The sequence below is a fragment of the Vipera ursinii genome, assembly GCF_947247035.1.
Source record: "Vipera ursinii genome assembly, chromosome: 15".
NCBI lineage: Eukaryota > Metazoa > Chordata > Lepidosauria > Squamata > Viperidae > Vipera > Vipera ursinii.
This window is the reverse complement of record NC_139528.1, coordinates 7,082,348-7,107,265: the sequence shown is the minus strand read 5'-3', so window position 1 is coordinate 7,107,265 and position 24,918 is coordinate 7,082,348. Positions and strand designations below refer to the sequence as shown.

At 50.3% G+C, this 24,918-nt stretch overlaps 2 protein-coding genes across 4 annotated transcripts; one reads left to right on the top strand and one right to left on the bottom strand.

Annotated features, from left to right (window-relative positions):
- Positions 1–72: 72 nt before the first annotated feature.
- Positions 73–20,358, bottom strand: VPS51 (VPS51 subunit of GARP complex). Of its 3 annotated transcripts, XM_083374192.1 has the most exons (10): positions 20,140–20,358; positions 18,174–18,303; positions 17,026–17,172; positions 13,556–13,775; positions 11,646–12,384; positions 9,619–9,834; positions 5,861–6,079; positions 4,609–4,721; positions 2,540–2,627; positions 73–636 (listed from the first exon to the last, which is right to left on the bottom strand). In XM_083374192.1, the coding sequence occupies exons 1-10, from the start codon at positions 20,329–20,331 to the stop codon at positions 376–378; spliced, it is 2,325 nt and encodes a 774-aa protein (XP_083230318.1). In that variant the 5' UTR covers positions 20,332–20,358; the 3' UTR covers positions 73–375. The 3 variants fall into 3 exon arrangements, 2 of the variants coding, with proteins under 2 accessions (XP_083230318.1, XP_083230319.1); XM_083374193.1 differs by lacking the exons at positions 18,174–18,303; positions 20,140–20,358 and adding an exon at positions 17,380–17,543; XR_014493834.1 differs by lacking the exon at positions 73–636 and having other exon boundaries at positions 2,545–2,627; positions 4,457–4,721.
- Positions 20,359–21,747: 1,389 nt separating this feature from the next.
- TMEM262 (transmembrane protein 262) lies at positions 21,748–24,611 on the top strand. Its single transcript, XM_083374814.1, has 2 exons — positions 21,748–22,214; positions 24,449–24,611. The coding sequence occupies exons 1-2, from the start codon at positions 22,029–22,031 to the stop codon at positions 24,608–24,610; spliced, it is 348 nt and encodes a 115-aa protein (XP_083230940.1). The 5' UTR covers positions 21,748–22,028; the 3' UTR covers position 24,611.
- Positions 24,612–24,918: the final 307 nt, after the last annotated feature.

The following is a 24,918-nucleotide window of genomic DNA, read 5'->3' as shown; positions in this document are numbered from 1 at the left end:
GAATTGCAGTTTTACGCATGGTGTGGGGACCAGCTGGCTGGCAAAAATCAATCCAGTCTTCTGAAGGCAACAGAGGATTAAATTACACTTTTATTTATCGGAATTTTCCCACCGTTGAAGTTTTCCCTCCATCGCTTCGGGTACAGTCGAAAGAGAAATGTGGTCCCTTGAGGTTTTCAGAAGATCCTTTGCTTGAACAGATAGCGAGCTTCGGAACTTTTTAAGTGGTCTGGACTTCGACTCCCAGAATGCCCCAGCCAGTTCTGGGAGTTGGAAGTCCCAGACCGCTTAAAAGTCCCCCCCCAGCTAGAGAAACCGTGTTCCCGAGGGTCCAAATTAAGATTTTTTTTCCTCGCTATTACTCCTGTCTCCGTTCTATCCGCGCTCGCAAATGACCTCGATCACGCTCTGCTCCATGGGCACGGGATCGAGGCACCGGTGAGCCGTGCTGCCCACAATTTCGTCCAGCAAAAAGTGCACCAGGTTCTCGTCCGAAACGAAGCGCCAGAGGTAGAGCTGCAAGTAGTAGCAGTCTACCTGGATCTGCTGCAGGCCGAAGCGGCCGAAGGTCCGCAGCCGGACGCACTCCAAGAAGGTCTTCAGGCTGATCTTGATGATGCCCGTCAGCACGGAGACCTGGTCGGAAGAAGAGGGAGGGAGGTTTAAAAGAGGTGGAATTTTAAAAAGAAAAAAAAAAAGTGGGAAGCAACCACGTGCAAACTCGGAAGGAATCCAAGTGTTCTGTCCCAGCCTACGTGAGGTCCTTGTTAACTCACAAGGTCAAACCCCTCTTTTAACAAATAGGCTGGAAATGCAGGAAAAAACAAACCCCGTTTATTATTATTGACAGACCTCCAAAATGTACCAAAAGCAAAGGCAAACAAAACACGATGCAAACGGAGAAATGCCCACAGGCAAGGCAAAAAGAACATGATTCCATGAAACTTGATTCCTTCACAAACGGTTGCCTTCAGCAACCAGCACCGCCCCACACCTTCCCTTTTTATTATGCAGCCCCCAGGCGTGGCTTCTCAATGCCTTCTCCTCCGCCCTTGGAGCTGCCCCATTGCCTCCCTCTGTCCTACTCTTGTTGCCTGTTGGCGTTTGCAATTGTCTATGACCACGGTGGTGAACCTATGGCACGCGTGGCACACAAAGGCCTCTCTGGGCATGTGTGACGTCGCCCCAGTCCTAGGCCTTCAGCTGGGTTTTATAAAACCTTTTTCGTTTAGGCCTCTGCTGTCGCGTGCAAAAAAAAAAAAAGGTCCGATCAAATCAATTTCAACTTCTCCCGGGGAAAAAAAAAGATCTTGCAAAGTTGGAATTGATTGATTGAACTGTTTAGTCCCACCCAGTCTGCCATTACCACTGCAGCCATGCCCACCCAATGGGCCACACCCACCTGGTACCCAATGATACATAAGTGGGTTTGGGGGTTGCAGTTTGGGCACTTGGTCTCTAAAAGGTTTGCCATCACTGGTCTATGATGTCTTCCAGCTGTGAGTCTGACTTGGCTTCCTAGCACAGCTGGGTCTCACCCTGAGCACGAGTGGAGGGGCCAGGCTCTGCATCAGATTGTAAGTCCCGGAGCTCCTCAGAGCCTTCCTCCGACTCTGATGGCTCTCCAGGCCCCTCCTCCTCCTTGGATTCCCCGGACTCAACTGCCGGGTCCACTGGCTGGCACGGAATCAGAACAGGTAGTCCTTGCCTTAACAACTCCTTACCTCCCCTGCCTTGGGCTACGGGGGTTGGACTAGAAGACCTCCAAGGTCTGGAGGCTTTTAAGAAGAGACTGGATAGCCATTTGTCTGAAACAGTATAGGTTCTGCTGCTCAAGCAGGGGGCTGGACTGGAAGACCTCCAAGGTCCCTTCCAAGCCTATTCTATTCTAAAACCATCTTCGGCTTGGTGCCGTGCTGGTGTCCTGCCATCAAAGGATTGGGGGAGGAAAGCTGAAGGGGAGGGGGACGACAAACAGGCAATAAATCTGTGTGCATTTTTGTGTGGGAATTCGGGAAGAAAAGCAGATCACCCTGGGATCAGTTCGTGCCAAGGCGTCTTGCTCCCAGTGTGAAAAGTGACCAGCCGAAACACCTCAGCTTTCCCCAAAACATCCCAGCGGTATTTCGCACTGGACTGGTCACCGGGGAGGGACAGGCCAGAAGGAAACAGTTTTGTACTCGTGAGCGGGAAACGTCGGATTCTGCCTGACTTTACTGGAGCCAGCATCTGTTAGTAAAAGCAGCCTTTGCATCCAGCGGATGGGAGCCGAGCGTTTCTCTTCCTTTATTGATCAGACTGCGGCAGGCCTGACACTACGATTCTAAGTGCCTTCATTATCTCGGAGGCGTCTCAGTTCCTCCCTGCTAAAAGCCCTCCGAGCCGGTGCTCAAAGCAGCCCCCTTGTTTCTGCTTCTGAAGGGGGTGGACTAGAAGACCTCCAAGGTCCCTTCCAGCTCTATTCTGACTGGTCGATTGCTGGGCGGAGAGAAAGAAAACTTAGGAAAAACTGGGCTCCCTGTAGCCCAGCTGTCCTCACCTTGTTAAACTCCACGGGGCTGAAGATATCGATCCGCTCCGAGAAAAGCTTCTGGATGTTGCTCAGCAGATTGGTGTCCATGGGGGCGCTTGGCGCAGTTGGAGAGAAGACATAATTGGTTACTTTAAATCATTCGATCTACCCCCCCTCCCTGATCTACACCGATGATGTTACCTAGTTGGGTCATGAATTGGCAGCAAGGAAACAAGGACCAAGGCACCAAGGACCCCCCAGTCTTCCCCTTCTCCGCCTCCATTACACAAGCTGCCTTCTAGCACTGATGTTCCCTAGCTGGGTCACGACACGTCTGCAGGGTCACAAGCTCAGACAGCACCCAGGACCCCACAGTCCTTTTCCTCTCCTCCTCCTCCTCCCTTCTGCAGCCCCCCTCCCTTCTAGCACCGATGTTCCCTAACTCAGGGCTTTTCAACCTTTTCACCCACTGTACCACTTTTAGGATAGGGCAACATCTGAGCACCGCCAGTCGCCTAGCAAGGGGTCAAAAACTTGACCAAAAAAAAAAAAAAGGAAAAAAGTGATGAAGTACAGGTAGTCCTCGACTTACAACAGTTCGCTTAGTGACTGTTCGAAGTTACAGTGGCACTGGAAAAAGTGCCCCCCAAGCCACAGCCGAGCAAGACACCTGCCTGCCCGCCCGGCGGTGCTCTTCCTCCTGTCCGAGGTTTTCATGGTTGTGAGCATTTCTGTTGAGGATTGGCAGCGGGGGTGGGGTGGGGGTGTTTGGTTTTTATTCCCCCCCCTGCATCTGCTGGGTGGTTGCAGCAGGTTTGGGTCACTTCACATGACCCTGGGACACTGTGACCATCGTAAATATGAATTTGTTGCCAAGCATCCGAATGTAAATCACAAGACCCTGGAGATGCTGCAACGTTCCAGCTGATCGGCGCTTCTTCTGGGCTCAGCTGGAGCGCCAGGATCAGCGCCTCGCTCCAGCTGGATCCTGGCGCTGATCTTGGCGCTTCCGCTGAGCCCTGACAGCTCTGCAGCTCCAGCCGTCTCTCGCTCAGGCCTGTGCGGTGCTGCCACCGGTTCAGCTCATTCCCCTCCCCCGCTACCACTTTTCTAGGATGGCCGCGTATCACCTGCCAGGTGCCCATGTACCACAGGTGGTACCCGTGCCACTGGTTGAAAAGCTCTGCCCTAGCTGGTCATGACACGTCTGCAAGGACACAACCAAGCTCAGAGAACACCCAGGACCCCCCCCCCCCAGTTTGATCTACCGCTATGCACTTGTTTCTCTGTGACTCCCAAAAAAAGTGCTTTTAAAAGCCAGGCTTTTTTCCAGACCCTTGGGAGTGCTTGACTGACTGCCACCTATGAGGCCAGAAGTTAGGCCGCTAAGTGACAAATGCATCAAGTGCGTTTTGCCCCATTTCACGGCTTCTCTTGCCATGTTTCGTTACACAAATCGCCGAAGCTGATAAGTTCGTAGCTTGGTTGTTAAGTGAATCTGGCTTCTTGCACTGACTTTGCTTGTCAGGAGGTCACAAAAGGAAGATCCCGTGGCCCCAGGACACTTCATAGCTTAGGCATGAAAGGTCGTAAAATGGGGCAAAATTCCCTTAACCCCAAGGTGGCAAAGTGTGGCACCCATGCCATACCAAAAAAAAAAAAAGGTTCAATCAATCAATTTCAACTTCTCGGAAAAAAAAGATCCCGCAAAGTTGGAATTGATGGATTGAACTTTTTAGTCCCACCGTCTGCCGTGACCACCGCAGCCACGCCCACCCAATGGGCCACGCCCACCCACTGGGCCACACCCACTGGGCACCCGACGATATATTAAGTGGGGTTTGGGTTGCAGTTCGGGCACTCGGTCTCTAAAAGGTTCGCCATCGCTGCCTTAGCCAATGTCTCACTTAACCACGAATACTTCGGCCGCACGTGGAGGACTACCTGCATTCCGCTACTCTCCTCTCGGCCTCCGCGGTGGCCAGAGTTGCTCCCCTTGACGAGGAGAGCCCCGCAGAGCGCTTCCACGGGTGTTCCGCGCAGAGGACGTAACTTCTGCCACTCCGCTTACTAGGCGGCCTCTCCCGCCGGCTCACCTGGGGGTGTAGCTGGGCGCGTAGCGGCTCTGCTGTCTGGACACGGAAAAGGTTCGTTTGCTGGAATCGCTGCTCTGGGCTTTCCGCACCCCTTCCTCGTAGAGCAGGCCCACCTGCGAGGAGAGACCGGGGCAGGGGGAATGCTAGTTGCTAGTAAGGCCGGGCAGGAGGCTGCCCCCAAGCCGTCGGATCTGCCACCTTTGGCTTCTGCGTCTCCTCCATCCCGTTTAGCCAGCTAGCCAAAGAAAGATTCCTGGCCTGCATTTTTTTTTCTGGAGCAATAAACGGTTACAAACACACTCGTCATGTTTCCGACGTAGGGGCTTTTCAAGTGAGACTGAGGCATTGTTTACCTTAAAAGGTAAAGGTAAAGGTTCCCCCGCACATGCGTGCTAGTCGTTTCCGACTCAAGGGGCCGGTGCTCATCTCCGTTTCAAAGCCGAAGAGCCAGCGCTTGTCCGAGGACGTCTCCGTAGTCATGTGGCTGGCATGACTACACGCCAAAGGCGCACGGAAGGCTGTTACCTTCCCACCGGAGTGGTCCCTATTTTTCTACTTGCAGTTTTACGTGCTTTCGAACTGCTAGGTTGGCAGAAGCTGGGACGAGTAACAGGCGCTCACTCTGCTACGCGGCACTTGGGATTCGACTCGCCAAACTGCCGACCTTCAGATCGACAGGCTCAGCGTCCTAACCCACTGAGCCATCGCGTCCCTTTACTGTCTACCTTAAAAGTACTTTATTCAGCCGAATACACCGGCAAATGCTTGTTCGAAGGAAGCTGGAATCTGAAATCTGCGCTCCCCCCTTGCACAATATATTAAAACACAATTCTCCACCTTTCTAATTTTGTCATTAATCATATTCTCCAATTAATTTAAAGAATTGGTTTCCCTTCCATTAGGAAACCGCCAAAGCCTTATCTTCTTTAGTTAGAGATGGCCTTGAAAGGTGCAATCCTCCTCGTCCCCCCTCCCAACCTTAATCCAAACGCTTAAAGCAATACACAAGTTTAACACATGAAATGGCTACTTCTTCATCTCTTGGTCAAGCCAGAACATTCCATGTTAGCATCTCTCTCTCTCTCTCTCTCTCTCTCTCTCTCTCTCTCTCTCTCTCTCTCTCTCTCTCTCTCTCTCTCTCTCTCTCTCTCTCTCACACACACACACACACACACACACACACACACACCCTGCCCTAAGCATCTTCTTCACCTTCTTCCCAGGGGCTTGGCTGGGCCTCCTCTGCACTCACCTGCACGTCAATCGATGTAGCGTCTTCCACCACCCTCTTCATGACGGCCCGGACGTTGCGCGGCTCGATGGTGGCAATCCAGTCACGCGTCTCCACGCTCTTGCGCAGCATCTGAGAGATGATCAGGCCCTGCACCTTGACGTAATGGTTCAGCAGCTTCTGGGCCGCCTGCCTGGCCTCGGCACACAGCACGGTGACCGGCGTCACGGGGGAGTGGTCCTGGTGGAGGGACAAGGCCCGGTGAGAAGGGGACAGCCCTGGCGGGTAGGAAGACGCACATGGAAGCCTCGCTCCCTCCCCACCGGAATTTTTAAACGGCCTGCCCTTTCTGGTGAGGTCTTCCGGACCTCACCTCCCATCATCCTGGCAGGGGAGGGTGGAGCCTGACGTCCGATGCAACAGAAAGGCAGCAGTTACTTCAGGGTGGAGACGAGAGCTGGAAACATCAAGGACACCAACCCTGACAGAGCGAGCCACTAATACACGTGGAAAAAGAGAGCTGTGTGCAACCAGATTTCATTTTGATGTACGCCGATGGGTGTCGATTCAAAGCGACCATAAAGTTGTTGAAAAAAGAGAAAAGCCCACTCCCTCCCAGCACTGAGGATGTCGCCTAGTATGGTCATGAAACGTCTGCAGGAAAACCACCAAGCTCAGAGAGCATCAAGGACACCACAGTCCTCCTAGTCTTCTTCCTTCTCCTCCTCCTCCTCCTCTCCACAAGCCCCCCCTCCCTCCTAGCATTGATGATGTTCCCTAGCTGGGTCATGAAACGTCTGCAGGAAAACCACCAAGCTCAGAGAGCATCAAGGACACCACAGTCTTCCTCCTTCTCTTCCTCCTCCTCCTCCTCTCCACAAGCCCCCCCTCCCTCCTAGCATTGATGATGTTCCCTAGCTGGGTCATGAAACATCTGCAAGAAAACCACCAAGCTCAGAGAGCATCAAGGACACCACAGTCTTCCTCCTCCTCCTCCTCTCCACAAGCCCCCCCTCCCTCCTAGCATTGATGATGTTCCCTAGCTGGGTCATGAAACGTCCGCAAGAAAACCACCCAGCTCAGAGAGCATCAAGGACCCATTGAGCACAGTTGAACCCGGAGCTGGTAATGTTCTCTTTCATCCATCCTGACCGCCATTTGAAGGAAGGGCGGTCCTACTCTTCCCGTTGCTGCCAGCAGCTCAATCCATTCCCGCTGGAGGAGAGATTCCAACGGGCTTCCCCTTTGCAGCGCCTGCGCCAAGCTAGCGCTTTCTGCGGAGGCTTTGACAAAAGGAGGAGATGCTCTATGTATTTGGCTCTGAATTGGGGAAGAGCTGTAGCAGTAATACGGATTTTTTATTATTATTTTTTCCCCCCAAAGTCAGATTTCTACGTAAGAGGAGACAGTGGCAGCTGTGGTGGGGAAATTAAAAGTCCCCCTTAAAACATTCAGGATTTCTCCAAGTCTGTTCATAAAAGGCAGTGTTCCTCAACTTGGCAACATTCAGACGTGTGGACTTCAACTCCCAGAAGGCTGGGGAATTCTGGGAGTTGAAGTCCACATGTCTAAAAGTTGCCACGTTGCAGGACTCTGGTTAGAGACGTCCATGCTGTTACACGCCTAGTTTTGAAATTAGGATCTTTAATCTGAGACAGACATCCAAGCTTAAGTCAACGTAGGGACTTTCGGCTAATGCCTTTAATCCAGGTAGTCCTCGACTTACGACAATTCAGCCCCAAATTTCCGTTGTTAAGTGAATCTGCCTTCCCCCGTGGTCTTTGCTCGGCAGGTGGTTGCAAAAAGGGGATCACGTCATCGGCAATGGTCACAGGTACCAGTCAGTCACCAAGCATCTGAATTCTGACCACGTGATCGTGGGGAGGCTGCAAAGATCGCAAGGGTGAAAACCGGTCTCTTTTTTCCCAGGACCTTTTGTAAGCTTGCAACGGTCACTAAATGAGTCGTCGTAAGCCGAGGCCTGCCTGCAGTCAACTTTTTTGTCTGCCGCTGAGAAGCTGCACCCACTGCGGGCTTTTCCTTGAGGTTCCCCCCACATCTCAAGAGCAGGAAGTGGCATCTTTGGCACATTGCAGGAGACAACTGTGCAGTGGCGCAAGCAACACCCAGCGTATCGCAACAGGGAAACTCCTAGCACAAATTGTGCAAAAGGGGCGTTGGGTACATCATGTATTCTTTCTCCTTTCATCAGCTTGCTGTGGCTTTATATTTTTTTTTAAAAAAATAATAAACTGATACGTTGCATAATAGTTAGAAATTTCTCTCCTGCCCCCCATTAGAAGATGTTTGTGCATCTGATCAGCAGCGATCAGGGAGCAAAATTATTTGATTCTACACTTCTTCTCGCCATGGATTTCTGGCTTTATGGCAAACCTAGTCAAAACAAACCAAATCTTTACTCTGGTCATAGACCAGCATAAACTATTTCCCTTGTAGCTTGGAAGTTTCGCGGTCATGTTAAAGCATGAAAAGTCTAATCCAGGGGTCCTCAAATTTGGCCCTTTTATGACTTGGGGACTTCAGCTCCCAGAATCCCCCAGCCGGCATGCTTCAAGAGGAGTGGACTTCAACTCCCAGAATTCCCCGGCCAGCATGCTTGAAGAGCAGCGGACTTCAACTCCCAGAATTCCCCAGCCGGCATACTTCAAGAGGAGTGGACTTCAACTCCCAGAATTCCCCAGCAAGCATGCTTGAAGAGGGCTGGACTTCAACTCACAGAAATCCCCAGCCAGCATGCTTGAAGAGGGCTGGACTTCAACTCCCAGAATTCCCTAGCCAGCATGCTTGAAGAAGGCTGGACTTCAACTCCCAGAATTCCCTAGCCAACATGCTTGAAGAGGGGTGGACTACAACTCCCAGAATTCCCCAGCCAGCGCACTTCAAGAGGGCTGGACTTCAACTCCCAGAATTCCCCAGCCACCAGAGGCACTACTGAGAATTTTGGGAGTTGGAGTCCACAGTGCGAAGTTCCCCAAGTTGAGAAATACTGTTGTAGATGGAGAGCCACATGAAGTCTACGATGGTAGCAACCTTTCTGACAAACAACATTATTAAAAGGCAAACTTTTTGTAAACGGAAAGTCACAAAAACCTGCGCATTTGAATAAAGCGTTGATTCATTTCCTCACAGGCCTTCCTTGTCAGCAGGGTCAGGCAGCAGACGTCTCTGCCTCATTCTGAAAATCCGGAGCAGTTTCCCTGATCCTCACCTAACGACCGCGTTACTAACTGGAACAACTGCAGTGATCCACTGAATAACTGTGGCACGAACAGTCGTAAAAAGGGGCAAAACCCCGCTTGGCCAATGTTTCACTTAGCGGCAAAAATGCGGGGCTCAGTTGTGGTCGTTAAGACGAGGTCTTCGCCTGTAGCTTTGTGACCTTCAAGATTTGATGTGCAGTTTTCTGGCCCTCGAGCAGGATGGATTTGGGTTTACGACTCTTGCGATTCCCTTCACGACTGCTGTCAAAATAGGTCCGGTCGCAGGAAGGCCTTCGACTTATGGCTGTCCCGACTGCCGTCGTTAAGTCAAGGACTCGCCGTGGCACGCAATGTTAGCGCTGGAACGAATGAAGACTTCCTGCTGGGTCGGGCCTTGCAATTTGAGGAATACGCTGCGTTGCACCCCAATTTCTTTTTTGGGAGGGTCCGTTCACCAGAATTTTGCTTCCGAGGAGGTTTGAGACCGAAGGAGGCCTGCAAAGTTTGAGCTTCTGAATCTCCTCCCCCCCGCCCCCCCAAAGCAGCCTTTGGCCCTACCTGCACCAGGAACTGCTCATCGGTCAAGGTGAGGATGTAGCTGATGGTGGCCGTCTCGTAGTCCAAGCAGAGGCGGGAGAGGAGCAGCAGGAGAGCCGGGGGGCTGGACCCCCCTTTGTCCCCCGGGCTCTCGCAGAACTGACGGGCGATCTGGCAAAGAGACTTGATAAAGCTGACCACCAGGCCTTCTCGGACACCCTGGCTGCAGAATTCGCCCTAGAGAAAAATAAAAGGGACAGGGTAGTGGGGGGGGGCAACACTATAAAAAAAAAGGTAAAGGTTCCCCCGCACATGCGTGCTAGTCGTTTCCGACTCTAGGGGCCGGTGCTCATCTCTGTTTCAAAGCCGAAGAGCCGGCGCTTGTCCGAGGACGTCTCCGTGGTCATGTGGCCGGCATGACTAGACGCCAAAGGCGCACGGAACGCTGTTACCTTCCCACCGGAGTGGTCCCTATTTTTCTACTTGCATTTTTACGTGCTTTCGAACTGCTAGGCTGGCAGAAGCTGGGACGCGTAACGGGCGCTCACTCCGCTACGCGGCACTCGGGATTCGACCCGCCAAACTGCCGACCTTCTGATCGACAAGCTCAGCGTCCTAACCCACCGAGCCACCGCGTCCCTATAACACTATAAAAGGTGGCCAGTTAAAAAGGAGCACGAGGGGGAATTCGTGGCTGGCCAGGTCTCCCCCACCACCTCCATAGCAGGCTGGAGCCAGAATCGGGGTCAGAGCGAGCCGAGACTTAATTCTGGGTGGTTTTTTGGCACCTGTCTCTGTGAAACAAATGTGACTGTTCGGTGTTTGGCGGTTTTCGTGAAATACGTAGAATGCAAACCCGTGAGCTGAAATCAGTGTGCTGTCTAGATTTGCCATGGCTTTTCTTCCGAGGAGCAAGCGTCTTTTAATTTCTTGGCTACAGTCCCCGTCTGTGGTGATCTTGGAGCCCAGGAAAATAAAATCTGTCACTACCTCCATTTCTTCCCCATCTATTTGCCGGGAATTGAGAGGGCCGGATGCCATGATGCTTAGTTTATTGTCTATAATTCACCCACGCTGCTTACTGCTATTTAGCATTTATGAAATAGTTTTTTTTTAAAAAAAATAGTTTGCATTTAATGTCAACGTGGAATCCAGCCTGGGACATGGCCTGGAAGAAAACTGAATTTAAGAATTATTCAGCTTTTGCTGGGTTTTAATGTCTTACACTTGTTTGTTGTCTATAATTCACCCACGCTGCTTACTGCTATTTAGCATTTATGAAATAAATACATTTTTTTTTAAAAAAAAAAGTTTGCATTTAATGTCAACGTGGAATCCAGCCTGGGACACATCCTGGAAGAAAACTGAATTTAAGAATTATTCAGCATATGCTGGATTTTAATGTCTTATCGAGGAATGGGAGAACTGAGGGATCGTTATGGAGGGGAACCCAGGACATCGGTTGGCCTGAATCTGGCTCCTTAGTGTCTAAATTTTTCAACTTTCGACAACTTTATGACGTGTGAACTTCAACTGCCAGAATTAAATTAAGGAAAGGAGGAGGGACAACAGGGGAAAACATCAGAAAAACTGGCTTTATAGTTGCAGAGATAAAGACGGATGCTTCCTAGGGCAATATTTACTTAACCTGACCCTAGAGCAGCGTTTCCCAAGCTTGGAGATACCTGGACTTAAGCTCCCAGAATTCCCCAGCCAGCCATGCTGGCTGGGGAATTCTGGGAGCTGACGTCCACGAGTCTTAAAAGTTGCCAAGTTTGGAGACCCCCGGGCTAGAATCAGCTACGCTGGCTGGGGAATTCTGGGAGTTGAAGTCCACAAGTCTTCAGGTTGCCAGGTTTGGAGACCCCTGGGCTAGAATCAGCTACGCTGGCTGGGGAATTCTGGGAGTTGAAGTCCACAAGTCTTCAGGTTGCCAGGTTTGGAGACCCCTGGGCTAGAATCAGTCACGCTGGCTGGGGAATTCTGGGAGTTGAAGTCCACACGTCTTAAAAGTTTTTTAAGGATGAGAGAGAGCTTTCTCATTTTACCTTGAAGTAAGGCTTGTTTGAGAAGCTGATGTCCTTGGCTGTGAAGAGGTGAACGTAGGTGAGGACCGACTTGATCTGGTTGAGGATGGAGGCCGAGATGGTGGCCAGCAGCTCTGCCAGGCTGGGGTTATCCTTCCCCACCAGCCGAGGGGCAGCCAAGGACTGGCGCACGTCCGTCAGGCAGTCCAGGTAGAAGCTCTCCAAGGCCTGCAGGTACTGTCGGATGCGCTCCTTGGCGGCCCGCACCACGATCTCCGTGCCTTCGGCTGCCGCCTGCGAAGCTGGCAGAAGCTTGGCCAGAGCTTGCAGGCGCCGGTGGAAGCGGTCCAGCGCCCGCACCAGCAGCGAGTTGTCGCCTACCCCCTTTTCCAGCTGAATGCGCCTCTCCACCAGGGCGAAGTAGCACGCCATCAGGCCATCGACGAAGGCCACCAGCTTGTCGCGAGCCATGTGGGCGATGCCATGGGCGCCTTCCCGGTTGACGAACAGTTCCTGGTAGGAGGCAATCACCAGGCAGATGTTGCTGACCAAGCTGTTGCACCCGCGGTCCGTGAACTCAAGGATGTCGGTGGCCGGGCCGCCCGCCCCGACCAGTTCGGCCTCCAGGTCCCGCAGCTCGGCCTCCAGGCGGCAGCGGGCGTGGGAGAGGAATTCGTCGCACAGCTCTTCCGCCGGCTCACCCAGCTGCAGCAGCAGTTCCACGCATTCGGCTAAGTCCTTGGCCCCGGAGCCTCCGTCCCTGGAGAAAGACAGGACGAAACGGGGGTGGGGGTGGGCGTCTCATCAAAAGGCTCGAGTTACAACAGCTTGTTTAGTGACCGAAGCTACGCCACCACTGGAGAAAACGGCTTGTGACTGTTTTTCACATTTCCAGCCATTGCAGCATGTTTGGGGGGTGACATGATCAAAATCCAGACGCTAGGCAACTGACTCGTACTTATGACGGTTAAAGCGTCCCGGGTGATCCCCCCCTCTTGCGACCTTCTGACAAGCAAAGTCAACGAGGAAGCCGGATTCACTTAACAGCCTTGTTATTAACTTAACAACCGCAGTGATTTAACAAGAGTGGCCAGCAAGGTCGCAAAATGGGGCAAGATTCACTTAACAAATCTCACCTAGCGACACAAATTTTGGGCTCAATTGCGGTCATAAGTCAAGGAGGATCAGTGCCACACCCTGCGATTTACAGGCTGTCATTCAACGTACAACCACAATTGGCTGTAGCATCCCTTCCCCAAATTGGTTTGTTTCAGGCGATTTAATTAAGCAAACATACTTTGGAAGTACATTTTATTTAACATTTAGGTATGCCGCCGGCCCTTTTGACACTGGTAGTCCTCGGCTTACGACCACAACTGAGCTCAGACTTTTTATGTTGCTGAGCGAGACCTTGGTTAAGCAGGCTTTGCCCCATTTCACGACTTTTCTCGCCACAGTTGTGAAGGGAATTGCCGTGGGGGTTAAATCGGTAACCCAGTTGTTAAAAGTGACCGCTGGCTTTGCTGGTCAGAAGGGGCGTAAAAGTTGATTTATTTTTTGGGGGGGCTTATATGCCACCCTATCTCCCGAAGGACTCAGGGCGGCTAACAACAATAAAACACGATAATAGAAATGTTAAAAAAGATTAAACTAACAAGCCCCAATGATAAAATATTAAAAATATTCTACTTAAAAATCCCTATCGTCAGTCCAGGTCAGCCTGATGGAAGAGAAATATTTTAAGGCCATGACGAAAGGACCGGAGATCCGGGGCCATCCGTAGCTCAAGGGGAAGTTGATTCCACAGTTGGGGACCGCCCGGGCTTCTTGGCCAAACCTTGTGGCTGGGCTTTTTTTGGCCCTCTGCAAACTCGGTGGCCTGCCTGGCCAAGCGTCTGCCCTGGTCTCGCCGTCTCCTCTGAGACGCCTACCGGAATTTCTCCCGCAACTTCTGAGCGAGGTCAGCCATGATCTTCTGACAGTCGTCCTGGATGCCCCGGAAGGAGGGCATCTGTTGGTACTGGTGGAGGATGCAGCGGGCCTTGCTGTAGTACCGGACTGCCTGCCCGTAAGCCGCCAGCTCCACACACTTGTTGAGACGGGCCGGAAGCTCGAACAGGAACTGCAGCTTGCGCAGCAGCGCATGGACGCCTGGGGGGGTGGGGAGACACGGATTACACCCTTCTTCCTTCGGGAACTAACACGTCCCTCTCAGAGGTGTAAACGGCGTTGTTAAATCTGCCAGTTCATTTTTTATTTTATTTTTGGCCAAATCTGCCGGTTGCGTACAGGCTGTACTCTGGCTTGCAACCGTCAATGCTGCAAACATTGACGTGTTATTGCACTGACCACGGAAGAGACAGCCTGTTGTTTCAACTGCTTCACTTTGAATCTTGAAGGCAGGGGATTTTTCTAACGTCTACTTTGAGAAGATAAGAAAAGCCTGCGTACAGACGTGAAACTAATTGGATAATGTGATTTATGACGTGTAGATAAGGGCGGGGATTGTGTGTGTGTTACAATGGGTTTGGGGCGGAGGAGATTCCAGATTCTGGCATCCCTCCGTGAGTGCCGATGTTCCGTTTCATTACTAAGACTTTTTAGACAAATAATATGACTGCAATTTGTTTGATTTGTCTTATTCTACTATATTATATTATTATTATTATATTATATAATTATTATATAATTATATTATTCTACTATAGAGAGCGTCCTCTCGTATGGTATTGTGGTTTGGTATGCTGGTCTGACAGCCGCGGACAGGAAAGTATTACAGAGGGTGGTGAGCACAGCACAAGACATTGTGGGCTGTCCCCTGACACCACTGGATGACCTCGCCAGGGCTCGTTGCCTTGGAAGAGTGAGGAAGATTCTCAGGGATGACTCACACCCTGTAATAACTGTCTCGTGTAGCTACGGAAAATTTTGGCCGTAAGTGGTGGTTGTCATGGTTCCGATGAACAATAATAATAAACCTTTATTGTCAAAGTACAACATGTGTACATTGAGATTAGCTGAGCCTCCCCCCGTGCTCTCTCCCCCCAACACACAGTGACAACAAACCCTCCATCCCACCACACTATGTGAACCAACTACACCACACACCGGCCTCCCAAGTCAATTCTGCATAAGATTATGTCCCATTTAAAAGCCTAACAGCCCACAGATAAAAGCTATTTTTCAGCCTGTTGGTACAGCTAGCAATATTCCTATATCTCCTACCGGATGGTAGGAGAGTAAAGAGATACCGTCCAGGGTGTGAGTCATCCCTGAGAATCTTCCTCACTCTTCCAAGGCAACGAGCCCTGGCGATGTCATCCAGTGGTGACAGGGAACAGCCCACAATGTCTTGTGCTGTGCTCACTATCCTCTATAATACTTTCCTATCCGCGGCTGTCAGACCGGCATACCAAACCACAATACCATACGAGAGGACGCTCTCTATGGTAGACCGGTAAAAGAGGGTCATTAGCTGTTGTTCTACCCTGTTCTTCCGCAAGATCCTAAGAAAGTGAAGCCTCTGTTGGGCCTTTCTGTGTTAACTTTCCAGGTCAGATCTTCACAGAGGACTCCCAGAAATTTAAAGGAGGAAACTCTCTCTACACAGTCTTCCCCGATGTAAAGTGGGGCAGGTTCCTCCCTTTTTCTCCGGAAGTCTAACACCATCTCTTTCGTCTTGCCGATGTTTAGGTGCAAGTTGTTGTTACTACACCATATGGATAGTTTTTGTACCTCTGCCCTATATTTAACTTAATTTAATTTAATTTATTAATATTTCTATACCGCCCTTCTCCCGAAGGACTCAGGGTGGTGTACAGGGCAAGAATAAAACATAGAAATTTACAAAAGATAAAAGGTAATTAAATACATGCCCAATTAAAAATACAGTTAATACATACTAAAAAACCCCAATAAAAATAGTAAAAAACCCCACCAATCCCCCCTCAGGCCAGGCCGGCTTGCTCGAACAAGTATGTTTTCAGATTGCGGCGAAATGCTGTCTCATCCCCACCTGTAATAAGACCCACCACAGTTGTATCATCTGCGAACTTGATTATCGCAGTGTACGGTATCTCTTTACTCTCCTACCATCCAGTAGGAGATATAGGAGTATAGCCAGCCGTACCAACAGGCTGAAAAATAGCTTTTATCCGTGGGCTGTTAGGCTTTTAAATGGGACATAATCTTATGCAGAATTGACTTGGGAGGCCGGTGTGTGGTGTAGTTGGTTCACATGGTGTGGTGGGATGGAGGGTTTGTTGTCACTGTGTGTTGGGGGGAGGGAGCACGGGGGGAGGCTCAGCTAATCTCAATGTACACATGTTGTACTTTGACAGTAAAGGTTTATTATTATTGTTCATCGGAACCATGACAACCACCACTTACGGCCAAAATTTTCCGTAGCTACACGAGACAGTTGCTAAGGGAATTTTGCCCCCTTTTACAAGCTTCCGCGCCACAGTTGCTAAGTGAATCGCTGCAGCTGTCCAATTAGGAAGCTGGTTGTTTCAAGTGAATCTGGCTTTCGCCGTCGACTTTGCCCGTTGAGAGGGTTGCAAAACTTTTATTATATAACCTCGGGACACCGCAGCCGTCACAAAGCCAGTTTCGTTTAATGACTGCAAGATTCATTTAACAACTGCAGTGATTCACTTAACGCAGGGGGTAGGCAACCTTGGCTCTTTTATGACTTGTGGACTTCAACTCCCAGAATTCTGGGAGTTGAGGTCCACAAGTCATAAAAGAGCCAAGGTTGCTTACCCCTGGCTTAACGGGTCTTGCATAGAGGTCGTAAAACCGGGCACGGCTCCCTCAATGATTGCCTTGCTTTGCAACGGAAGTTCAGGTCCCAAATGTGGTCGCTAAGTTGAGTGTATCTGTTGTCAACTGGTTTGTAGTCTCATGAGATAATAGGGCTCTTGGAACAAAGATGGGGGTTATCTACACATCTGGTTCTCTACAAGTCAAGATACTCATCTTGCAGCACAGGCGCCATAATATTCATAATGAACACATTTGCCTAAGCTATCTTTATAAATATGAATATGAATAGTAATAAGGAATGCTATCTTTATAAATATAAATATGAATAGTAATAAGGAATGCTATCTCTATGGTTCGTTGAATCTTATTGTAGAGAAGACTATGGCTCCTTTACGACCTGTGGACTTCAACTCCCAGAATCCCTGAGCCAGCCAGGAGTTGATTGGCTGGGAGTTAAACGTCCATAGGTCGTAAAGAGGCCAGAGTTTCCCCTCCCTGTCATAGAAGGACCGGGGATATTAAGCCTCCTGTGTCCTTTTTGTCATCCAAGAAAATTCACTGCTGAAATTAGACGCTTCGGTCTCACATCCATCTAAAACCCCGGGGGGGGGGGGGACACGGCAGACACACCCACCAGACAGCTTGGTGATCTGCTCGTGTTGATCCTGCAGAGTCCCACTGATGCTGGCGCTAAACTCGGTGATCACGGCCATGTTGGCGGCCAGGCAATCCATCTCGTCTTCCATCTTCTTGAAGTCGTTCTTCATCTTGCGGATCGTGTCTAGCGGGGGGGGGGGGAAGGAAAGGAGTAACAGAATAGCAGAGTGGGAAGGGACCTTGTAGGTCTTCTAGTCCAGCCCCCCCCGCTCACAACGGGAGACCCGATACCATTTCAGACAAGTGGCTGTCCAGTCTGTTCTTTAAAAGTTTCCAGTGTTGGGAACACCCACAACGTCTGAAGGCAAGCGAGTTCCACTGATTAACTGACCTCGCTTTTAGGAAGTTTCTCCTTAATTCCAGTTTGCTTCTCTCCTTGATGAGTTTCCATCCGTTGCTTCTTCTCCTGCCTTCAGGGGCTTTGGAAAATAGGCTAACCCCCTCCTCTTTGTGGCAGCCCCTCAAATACTGGGATACTGCTATCATGTTCCCCCCCCTTACTCCTTTTCTCTAGACTAACCATACCCAAATCCTGCAACTGTTCTTTGTATGTTTTTGTCTCGGATGGGTTTATTTTAGGTGGCTTGCAACAATAAAAAGAAGAAATAAAGAGTGTGAACAGAACAGAAAATAACAGAATAATAAACTAAGCCATGAAAGAGAACACAACGAGAAATACAACTCTGTGATTACCAGAAAAGATGAAATATACTCAGATGAAATGCTCGCAGTTTGGGCCAAAGACCTGACAGAAGAAACATTTCAGCAGGGTTGTTTTTTTCCTCCTCTACCTTCGAAGGAAGGCATGTTCCAGAACATGGGAGCCACTACAAAGGCCTGCAATCTCACCCAACTCCTGTGGACTTCTCAGTCGGGGGGCGGGGTGGGGAAGGTGGTGTTTGACAGGCTTTCTTGCAATGCTGAACATTCCCAGAGCACCATACTGCATAAGCATAAAAAATCATCAAGTCGAGGACTGGCCTGTAGACCTAAAGAGAGTTTTTCGGCGCGACACAGTCCTAAACCACTGAAGGCTTTAAAATAAAGACGCTTCGTGGGAAAAGCATCCATTTCCAAGTCTTTATACGTTCCAGAGGGCATGGTATGTCCCCTTCCCCAAATTACCTGTGGCTGAAATGAACTTGTTGTAATTCTCATAGACCAAGGTCTGCATGTCGCTATCCAGAGCTCGGATCTGCTTCACCATGTCTTTCTCACAGTCCATCAGCTGGGCCAAAGGGCACTCCTTCCGCAGCTGAGAGGGGGGAAAAAACGATAAGGTTTTCTGGCGGCAGAAAACAGCTTTGCTGGTTCTTTTGTCTTTATTGCAAGATCCTGAGGTTGGCAGGAAAAAAAAAAGCCCCGAGGCCAATCAACATCTCCAGAGAGAGGGAGAGGGAGAGGGAGAGGGAGAGGGAGAGGGAGAGGGAGAGGGAGAGAGAGAGAGAGAGAGAGAGAGAGAGAGAGAGAGAGAGAGGACTCATTAAGGAAGACCAAGACTTTGAGGCAGGTTTTTATTTTATTTTCTTTTTTTTAAGCAACAGCACTTAAGACTTATATACCACTACACAGTGGTTTTACAGCCTCTCTAGCCGCTTTATAGAGTCAGCATCACGCCCACAACAATCTGACTCCTCATTTTGCCCACCGCAGAAGGACGGAAGGCTGAGTCAACCTAGAGCTGGTCAGGATCGAACCGCTGGCAGTGAGCAAGCCTGCAAAGCTGCATTCTAACCACGGCGCCACCATGGCAATAGAAATAATAGAAGAATAGGAATAGCAATAGAACAGCAATAGCACTTAAGACTTATATCCCGCTTCACAGCGCTTTACAGCCTCTCACCCCCAACAATCTGCCTCCTCATGTTACGGCCTCGGAAGAATGGAAGGTCGAGCCGGTCAGGATTGAGCTGAGTGAGCAGCGAGTTAGCCTGCAATGCTGCACACTAACCACCGAGCTAATACAGGTCTGATTTTATGGCACACACCCCTCCCATTTAACTCCAAAATTTAACACACAAAATAACAGGTCTCCTAGTGCAAGCCCCTCCTGAAGCAGGAGTCCCTATACCAGGGGTCTTCAACCTTGGCCCTTTGATGATCTGTGGACTTCAACTGCCAGAATTCCTCAGCCAGCGGCCTGGCTGAGGAATTCCGGGAGTTGAAGTCCACAAGTCTTAAAAGTTGCCAAGTTTGCTGGCTGAGGAATTGTGGGAGTTGAAGTCCACAAGTCTTAAAAGTTGCCAAGTTTGCTGGCTGAGGAATTGTGGGAGTTGAAGTCCACAAGTCTTAAAAGTTGCCAAGTTTGCTGGCTGAGGAATTGTGGGAGTTGAAGTCCACAAGTCTTAAAAGTTGCCAAGTTTGCTGGCTGAGGAATTCTGGGAGTTGAAGTCCACAAGTCTTAAAAGTTGCCAAGTTTGCTGGCTGAGGAATTCTGGGAGTTGGAAGTCCACAAGTCATCAAAGGGCCAAGGTTGAAGACCCCTGCCATAGACCATCCAGGACAAATGGCTGTCCATTTTCTTCCTAATGACCCCCCAGTGACGGAGCAGCCACAACTTCTGGTGGCAAGCTGTTCCACTGGTTAACTGTCCTCACTTGTCGGGACGTTTCTCCTTAATTCCAGGTGGCTTCTCCTCTTGATGAATTTCCAACCGTTGTTTCTTGTCCTGCCCTCTGGCGCTTTGAAGAATAGGTCGAACCCCCCACTCACCCACCCATCCCCGGCCTAGACTAAGCTGCCAATCTGTTTCCCCGGCAACCGGCACCAGCTCTTTTCTACCCAGGGCCCACCAGGATGGATGGATGGATGGGAGTGCGGCTTCCATAACCCTCCAGGCCCAAGGAGAAACTGGAGAACCGGGATGGGATAAAGCCGAGTCTCGTCTCTGGGCAGAGGGCTGGACTAGATGACCTCCAGGGTCCCTTCCAGCCCTGGGATTCTACGGCCAAAAGGGATGATGGGGGTTGTAGTCCTCCTGGAAGATGGGGGGAAGGCGAAAGGGCCGTCCTTCTCCACGCGCTCAGAAGCCCCTTCGGCAGAGGGGAGGGGGTGTCCCAAGCGCGCCCCTCCCCTCCCCTCCCCCACACACCTTGGTGAGGTAGACTTCCGGGTCGAAGTGGGGCCCGTTGATGTCGGTGGGGCCGCCGAGGTCGCCCCTAGCCGGGTCGGCCAAAGCCTCGCCCGCCGGGTCCGGCAGCCCGTAGTAGAGCTTCAGCATCCCGTGAGGCCGCCGCTTCCCGCCCGGAGGCTCCGCGCCGCCTTCGGGCTGAGCCGCCGCCATGGAAAAGCGCCTGGGCTGCCGTGGCCACGCCCCCCGGAGGGCACTTCCGTCGCGGGGCTGACGTAGACGGAAGTCCGCCTGTCTCCACGGAGACGCGCCGCTCCTCGCACTTCCGGAAAGGTTCCGCCTAGGCCAGGGATGGGCAACCTCGGCTCTTTTATGACTCGCGGACTTCAACTCCCAGAATTCCTCAGCCAGCCACGCTGAGGGGAAAGGGAGAGGTTTCCAAGCTGAGCCAGGCTGGCTCAGGAATTCTGGGAGATGAAGTCCACGAGTCATAAAAGAGCCAAGGTTGCCTACCCCTGGCCTAGGCCTAGGCTGCTTTATGACTCGTGGACTTCAACTCCCAGAATTCCTGAGCCAGCCACGCTGAGGGGAAAGGGAGAGGTTTCCAAGCTGAGCCAGGCTGGCTGAGGAATTCTGGGAATTGAAGTCCAAGAGTCTTAAAGCGGTCAAGGTTGCAGGCCCCTGGCCTAGATCGCTTAAGGCCGCTCTGTCCGCGTCGCTTGCTCACCAGCCGGGGTCTATATGTGGGGGCCACCATGAGCCCCCACGAAAGCCTCCTTCATGCTTCATTCTTGATTTAATTGCCTCACGTTGCAGTATTTGTACGCAGCCCAGAGGCTTTTTGAGGGAGATGAGCGGTCATTGTCTCTAACTCTCTCTATAGATGGATGGATGGATGGATGGATGGAGATGAATAGAGATGGATGGATGGAAAAAGAGATGGATGGATATATATAGAGATGGATGGACGGATGGGTAGGTAGGTAGGTAGATAGAGATGGATGGATGGATGGATGGATGGATGGATGGATGGAGAGATATGGATAGATGGAGAAGGATAGAAAGATGAATGAATGGACGGATGGGCAGGTAGGGTAGATAGATGATGGATGATAGAGATAGATGATAAGATACATGATATAGATAGGCAGACAGATACATGAAATAGATGATATGAGATATAGATGATACATAGATGATAAACAGACATCATAGATTGCTAAATTATAGATTAGATAAAGATTGATGTTAGACAGATGAACGGATGGATGGATAGTTAGATAAATAGAGATGGAGAGAGAGAGACAGGAGAGAGAGAGAGAGAGAGAGAGAGAGAATTTGTGGACCTGTCGGTTACTTCAGAGACAACCCCCTAGGAACTAGTAGCCATAAAAGGTCCACTTGTAAACAAGGCAGAATTTGAGTAATGGGAGATGTAATCAGGGGCAGAGATAATGTATTCACTTAGGCACTCTGGATAGGTTGTGACAGCAAAGGTGGGAGGTAAAATTACAATGGTAGTAAGGAATCTAAAGAAAGGATTTTAATGATTTAAGGTGTGTCCCCTGTACCTGCGTGCACCATGATACATCCTCTTTGCAAAGTAGTACAAATAAATTACCACGGCTTTCTCTTGGGATGTTTGGGGTGGCGATTGTTTATTCAAACTTAAGACAATGAATCCCACAGGTGATTTTCGAGCTTGCCTTGGGCATCCATAGCTGGTCGGGGGATGCCCGATAGCCACCTGCTTTGGGGGAAAGGCTGCCAATCACCTGGCTTCTAGAATCTCTGCATCCTTGTGACTTCATCAGCCCAGGCTCTCTGAAGGCATCTCTTGCGAGGTCCATCTCCTCCAGGAAGGACCTCCAACCCCACAGCTCCACTTAAGGAGAACCCAGCTGGCCAAAATGCCGCAAATGGGCTCCTGGAAAGACCCGTTCCTAACGGTCACCTTCCCGAACAAAGTCCTCTTTATCATTGGCTCTTGGCTTCTCTTCGTCATCCACCTGGGAGTGATCATCGGGGACCTCTACCACTTCCTGATCTCCCAAAGAGGAGACCTCATGACCTTCCGCTTCACTGTATCGCTGCTGGTAAAGGAACTTCTTCTTCCTTCCCCTCTTCTGCCACCCAACCGTCCCACAGAGGAGAACGTGAGGCAAGGGGAATAGCTAGCCTCTGGCCGGGGTGCCAGAGAGGACAGGCCAGAGAAAAGAGACCCATTGCAGCCATCCATTGTCCGAGCACTGGTGCACAGCAAATCCTTAAAAGTCTTCCAGAGATCTGACTCAAGGATGCTTCCTACCACATAAGATAATCTTTGTCTTTTTTATATATATATACTGTGGGCACAACGGCACACCTCAAAAATGAAATCTAATTGCCTGCTTATCCTTGTGAATCCCTCTAGAGTAGGGAGGAGCTGGTGGGTCTTCACTACAGGAAGTCCTCCACTTACGGCCACAACTGAGCACAAAGCTACCGTTGGCAATTGAGGCAGCTGTCACGCAAGCTTTGCCCCATTTTACAACCTTTCTGTGGCCAGGGTTGATAAGTGAAGCACTTGGCAGGCGTTTTAAGTTAGGGACACGGTTGTGAAGTGAATCCGGCTTCCCCCACTGACTTGGCTCGTCAGAAGGTCGCAAAAGGGGATCACGTGACCCTTGGGGTCACTGCCACCGTCGTAAATGTGAGTCAGTTGGCAAACGATTTCGATCACTGCGACCGTGGGGATGCTGCAACGGTCGTGCGAAAACGGTCGTCACGTTTTTCAGTGCCAGCGTAACTTCCAAGAGTTGCGGACTTCCTGTACAGGCGTGCCCCTCAAAAAAGATGAAAAATAAATCTGACTCCTTCTGGGTCTTTTAAATTACACCTCCCATGTTCCCCAAACCTATCGACAAGGGTGGGAGCAGTTAGAAGGACAGCTTGAGACTGGTGTTGAGGATAACCCGTTCTGTTTCTCTTAAGATGGCTTCCGATTCAGGGGCAACCCATTTTGGGAATGTGCCAATCATTTGTCTGATTGCGGCCTCCTGCCTGAGCAGGGGACTGGACTGGAAGACCTCCAAGGTCCATTCCAACTCTTGTCATTCTGAATGAGGTTACCCTTCCCGATTTAGGCTTCCTGCCATGTGACAGCACGTAACAGAAACCAGCCCATGGCACAAAATTCAGATTCTGGCATGAAGCCATGGTTCCGACTAATGAAACGCTCCAAATGATCTTCAGGCATTATTTTATTCTAAAAAGTCTGTAACAATGAGAACAGGACACCAGCACAGCATGGATAGATGCCAGAATCTGAATTCTCCTCCCCTGAACCCATTGTATCCGACACAATTCCCTCCCTTAATTTAAACGTCATAAATCACATTCTCCAATTAGTTTAACATGCAAAGCTTCACTTCCGTGTTTATTTAAAACAACCGGGGTAGCATTCTCCTCTCCCCCCCACAGCTTCATTTAATTCAAAGCAAAATATCTTAAAGGAAAAAGGCTGCCTCTTATATTGTCAGAGCAAAAATTTCCAATGTTTGCAGCGCGGACGCTGGGATTACTTTCGACACCCCACGTTAGGTGAAAGCAACTGGTTTTGTTCATCCGGGACACGGACTAAGTGGGTTGTGGGAATCCAGGCAGTCGGGGGGCCAGTGTTACTGGAATGAATCACCAAACTGCCACTGGGAGATGAGCGGCAAGTCAATTTGATCAATCAATCAATCGACAGGCAGAAAATTTATCGACACCCCACCCTGTTTTTCCCCCCTTTTTTTTTGAGTGGCCATTTCGTTTGAGAGTTGGGCTGTAAGGCTGCAACAAAGAAGATCTAGGCAAGGTGGAAGTAACTTTGGGGGGGGGGGAAGGCACAGATGGGATTTTCAGAACATGGTGGCAGGCACTTTCACAAAATGACCAGGGTTTCCCAGAAGGCAAGCTCCTCTGCCACCATGCCCTTTGCCATTCCTGAAGGCCCTTGGGGAGGGGACCCCCAAGCCATTCTTGTAAATGGAGGGGGAGGGGCTCCAACCGTGGCGGTTTTAAGACTTGTGGGACTTCAACTCCCAGCATGCCTCGGCAAGCCATGCTGGTTGAAGAATTCTGGGAGTCGAAGTCCACAATTCTTACAGTTGCCAAGTTGAAGAGCCCTACTGTGAATTACCATTTCTGAGGGGTAGCATAGCATCTTCCTATTGCCTTAAAAAAATTAAATGCTATTTTTCAAACATTGAAGGAGGTAAGGGCAAAACTCTTGCTTTTTTTTTTTTTTTTGCAAAGGGAGACCATTCATTTTTTCCCCCTCCCTTCTTCTTTGGGTTTCTGACAGTTCTCCCATGTGACCAGCTTTTATTTGGCTCTCCTAGCCAGCATCTACACCATGCAAGCGGATGATGGCTTCCTGACATGCCTAGCCCTGACCTCCTTTGGTAAGAGAATGATGATGATAGTGATGAGGAGGAAGAATAGTGAATTCCTAGGGCAGGGGTAGGCAAACCTTGGCTCTTTTATGCCTCGTGAACTTCAACTCCCAGAATTCCTCAGCCAGCCACGCTGAAGGGAAAGGGAGAGGTTTCCAAGCTGAGTCATGCTGGCTCAGGAATTCTGGGAGATGAAGTCCACGAATCCTAAAAGAGCCAAGGTTGCCTACCCCTGGCCTAGGCTGCTTTATGACTTGTGGACTTCAACTCCCAGAATTCCTGAGCCAGCCACCTCGGTTTCATCCCAATCCACCTCACAGGATTGTTGTGGGGAATCACCAGGTGACTGTGAGTTCTAGTTCTGTCTTAAGACATGAAA

Bases quoted from the DNA above. Each gene is read 5' to 3' on its own strand.
- VPS51 (XM_083374192.1), bottom strand. From the start codon at position 20,331: ATGGCGGCGGCTCAGCCCGAAGGCGGCGCGGAGCCTCCGGGCGGGAAG. The intron at 17,173-18,173 runs GTAATTTGGGGA...CCCCCCCGCTAG, and splicing joins CAAGTTCATTTCAGCCACAG to ACACGATCCGCAAGATGAAG. The intron at 6,080-9,618 runs GTAGGGCCAAAG...TCCCTCCACCAG, and splicing joins ATGAGCAGTTCCTGGTGCAG to GACCACTCCCCCGTGACGCC.
- TMEM262 (XM_083374814.1), top strand. From the start codon at position 22,029: ATGCCGCAAATGGGCTCCTGGAAAGACCCGTTCCTAACGGTCACCTTC. The intron at 22,215-24,448 runs GTAAAGGAACTT...GGTTTCTGACAG, and splicing joins GCTTCACTGTATCGCTGCTG to TTCTCCCATGTGACCAGCTT.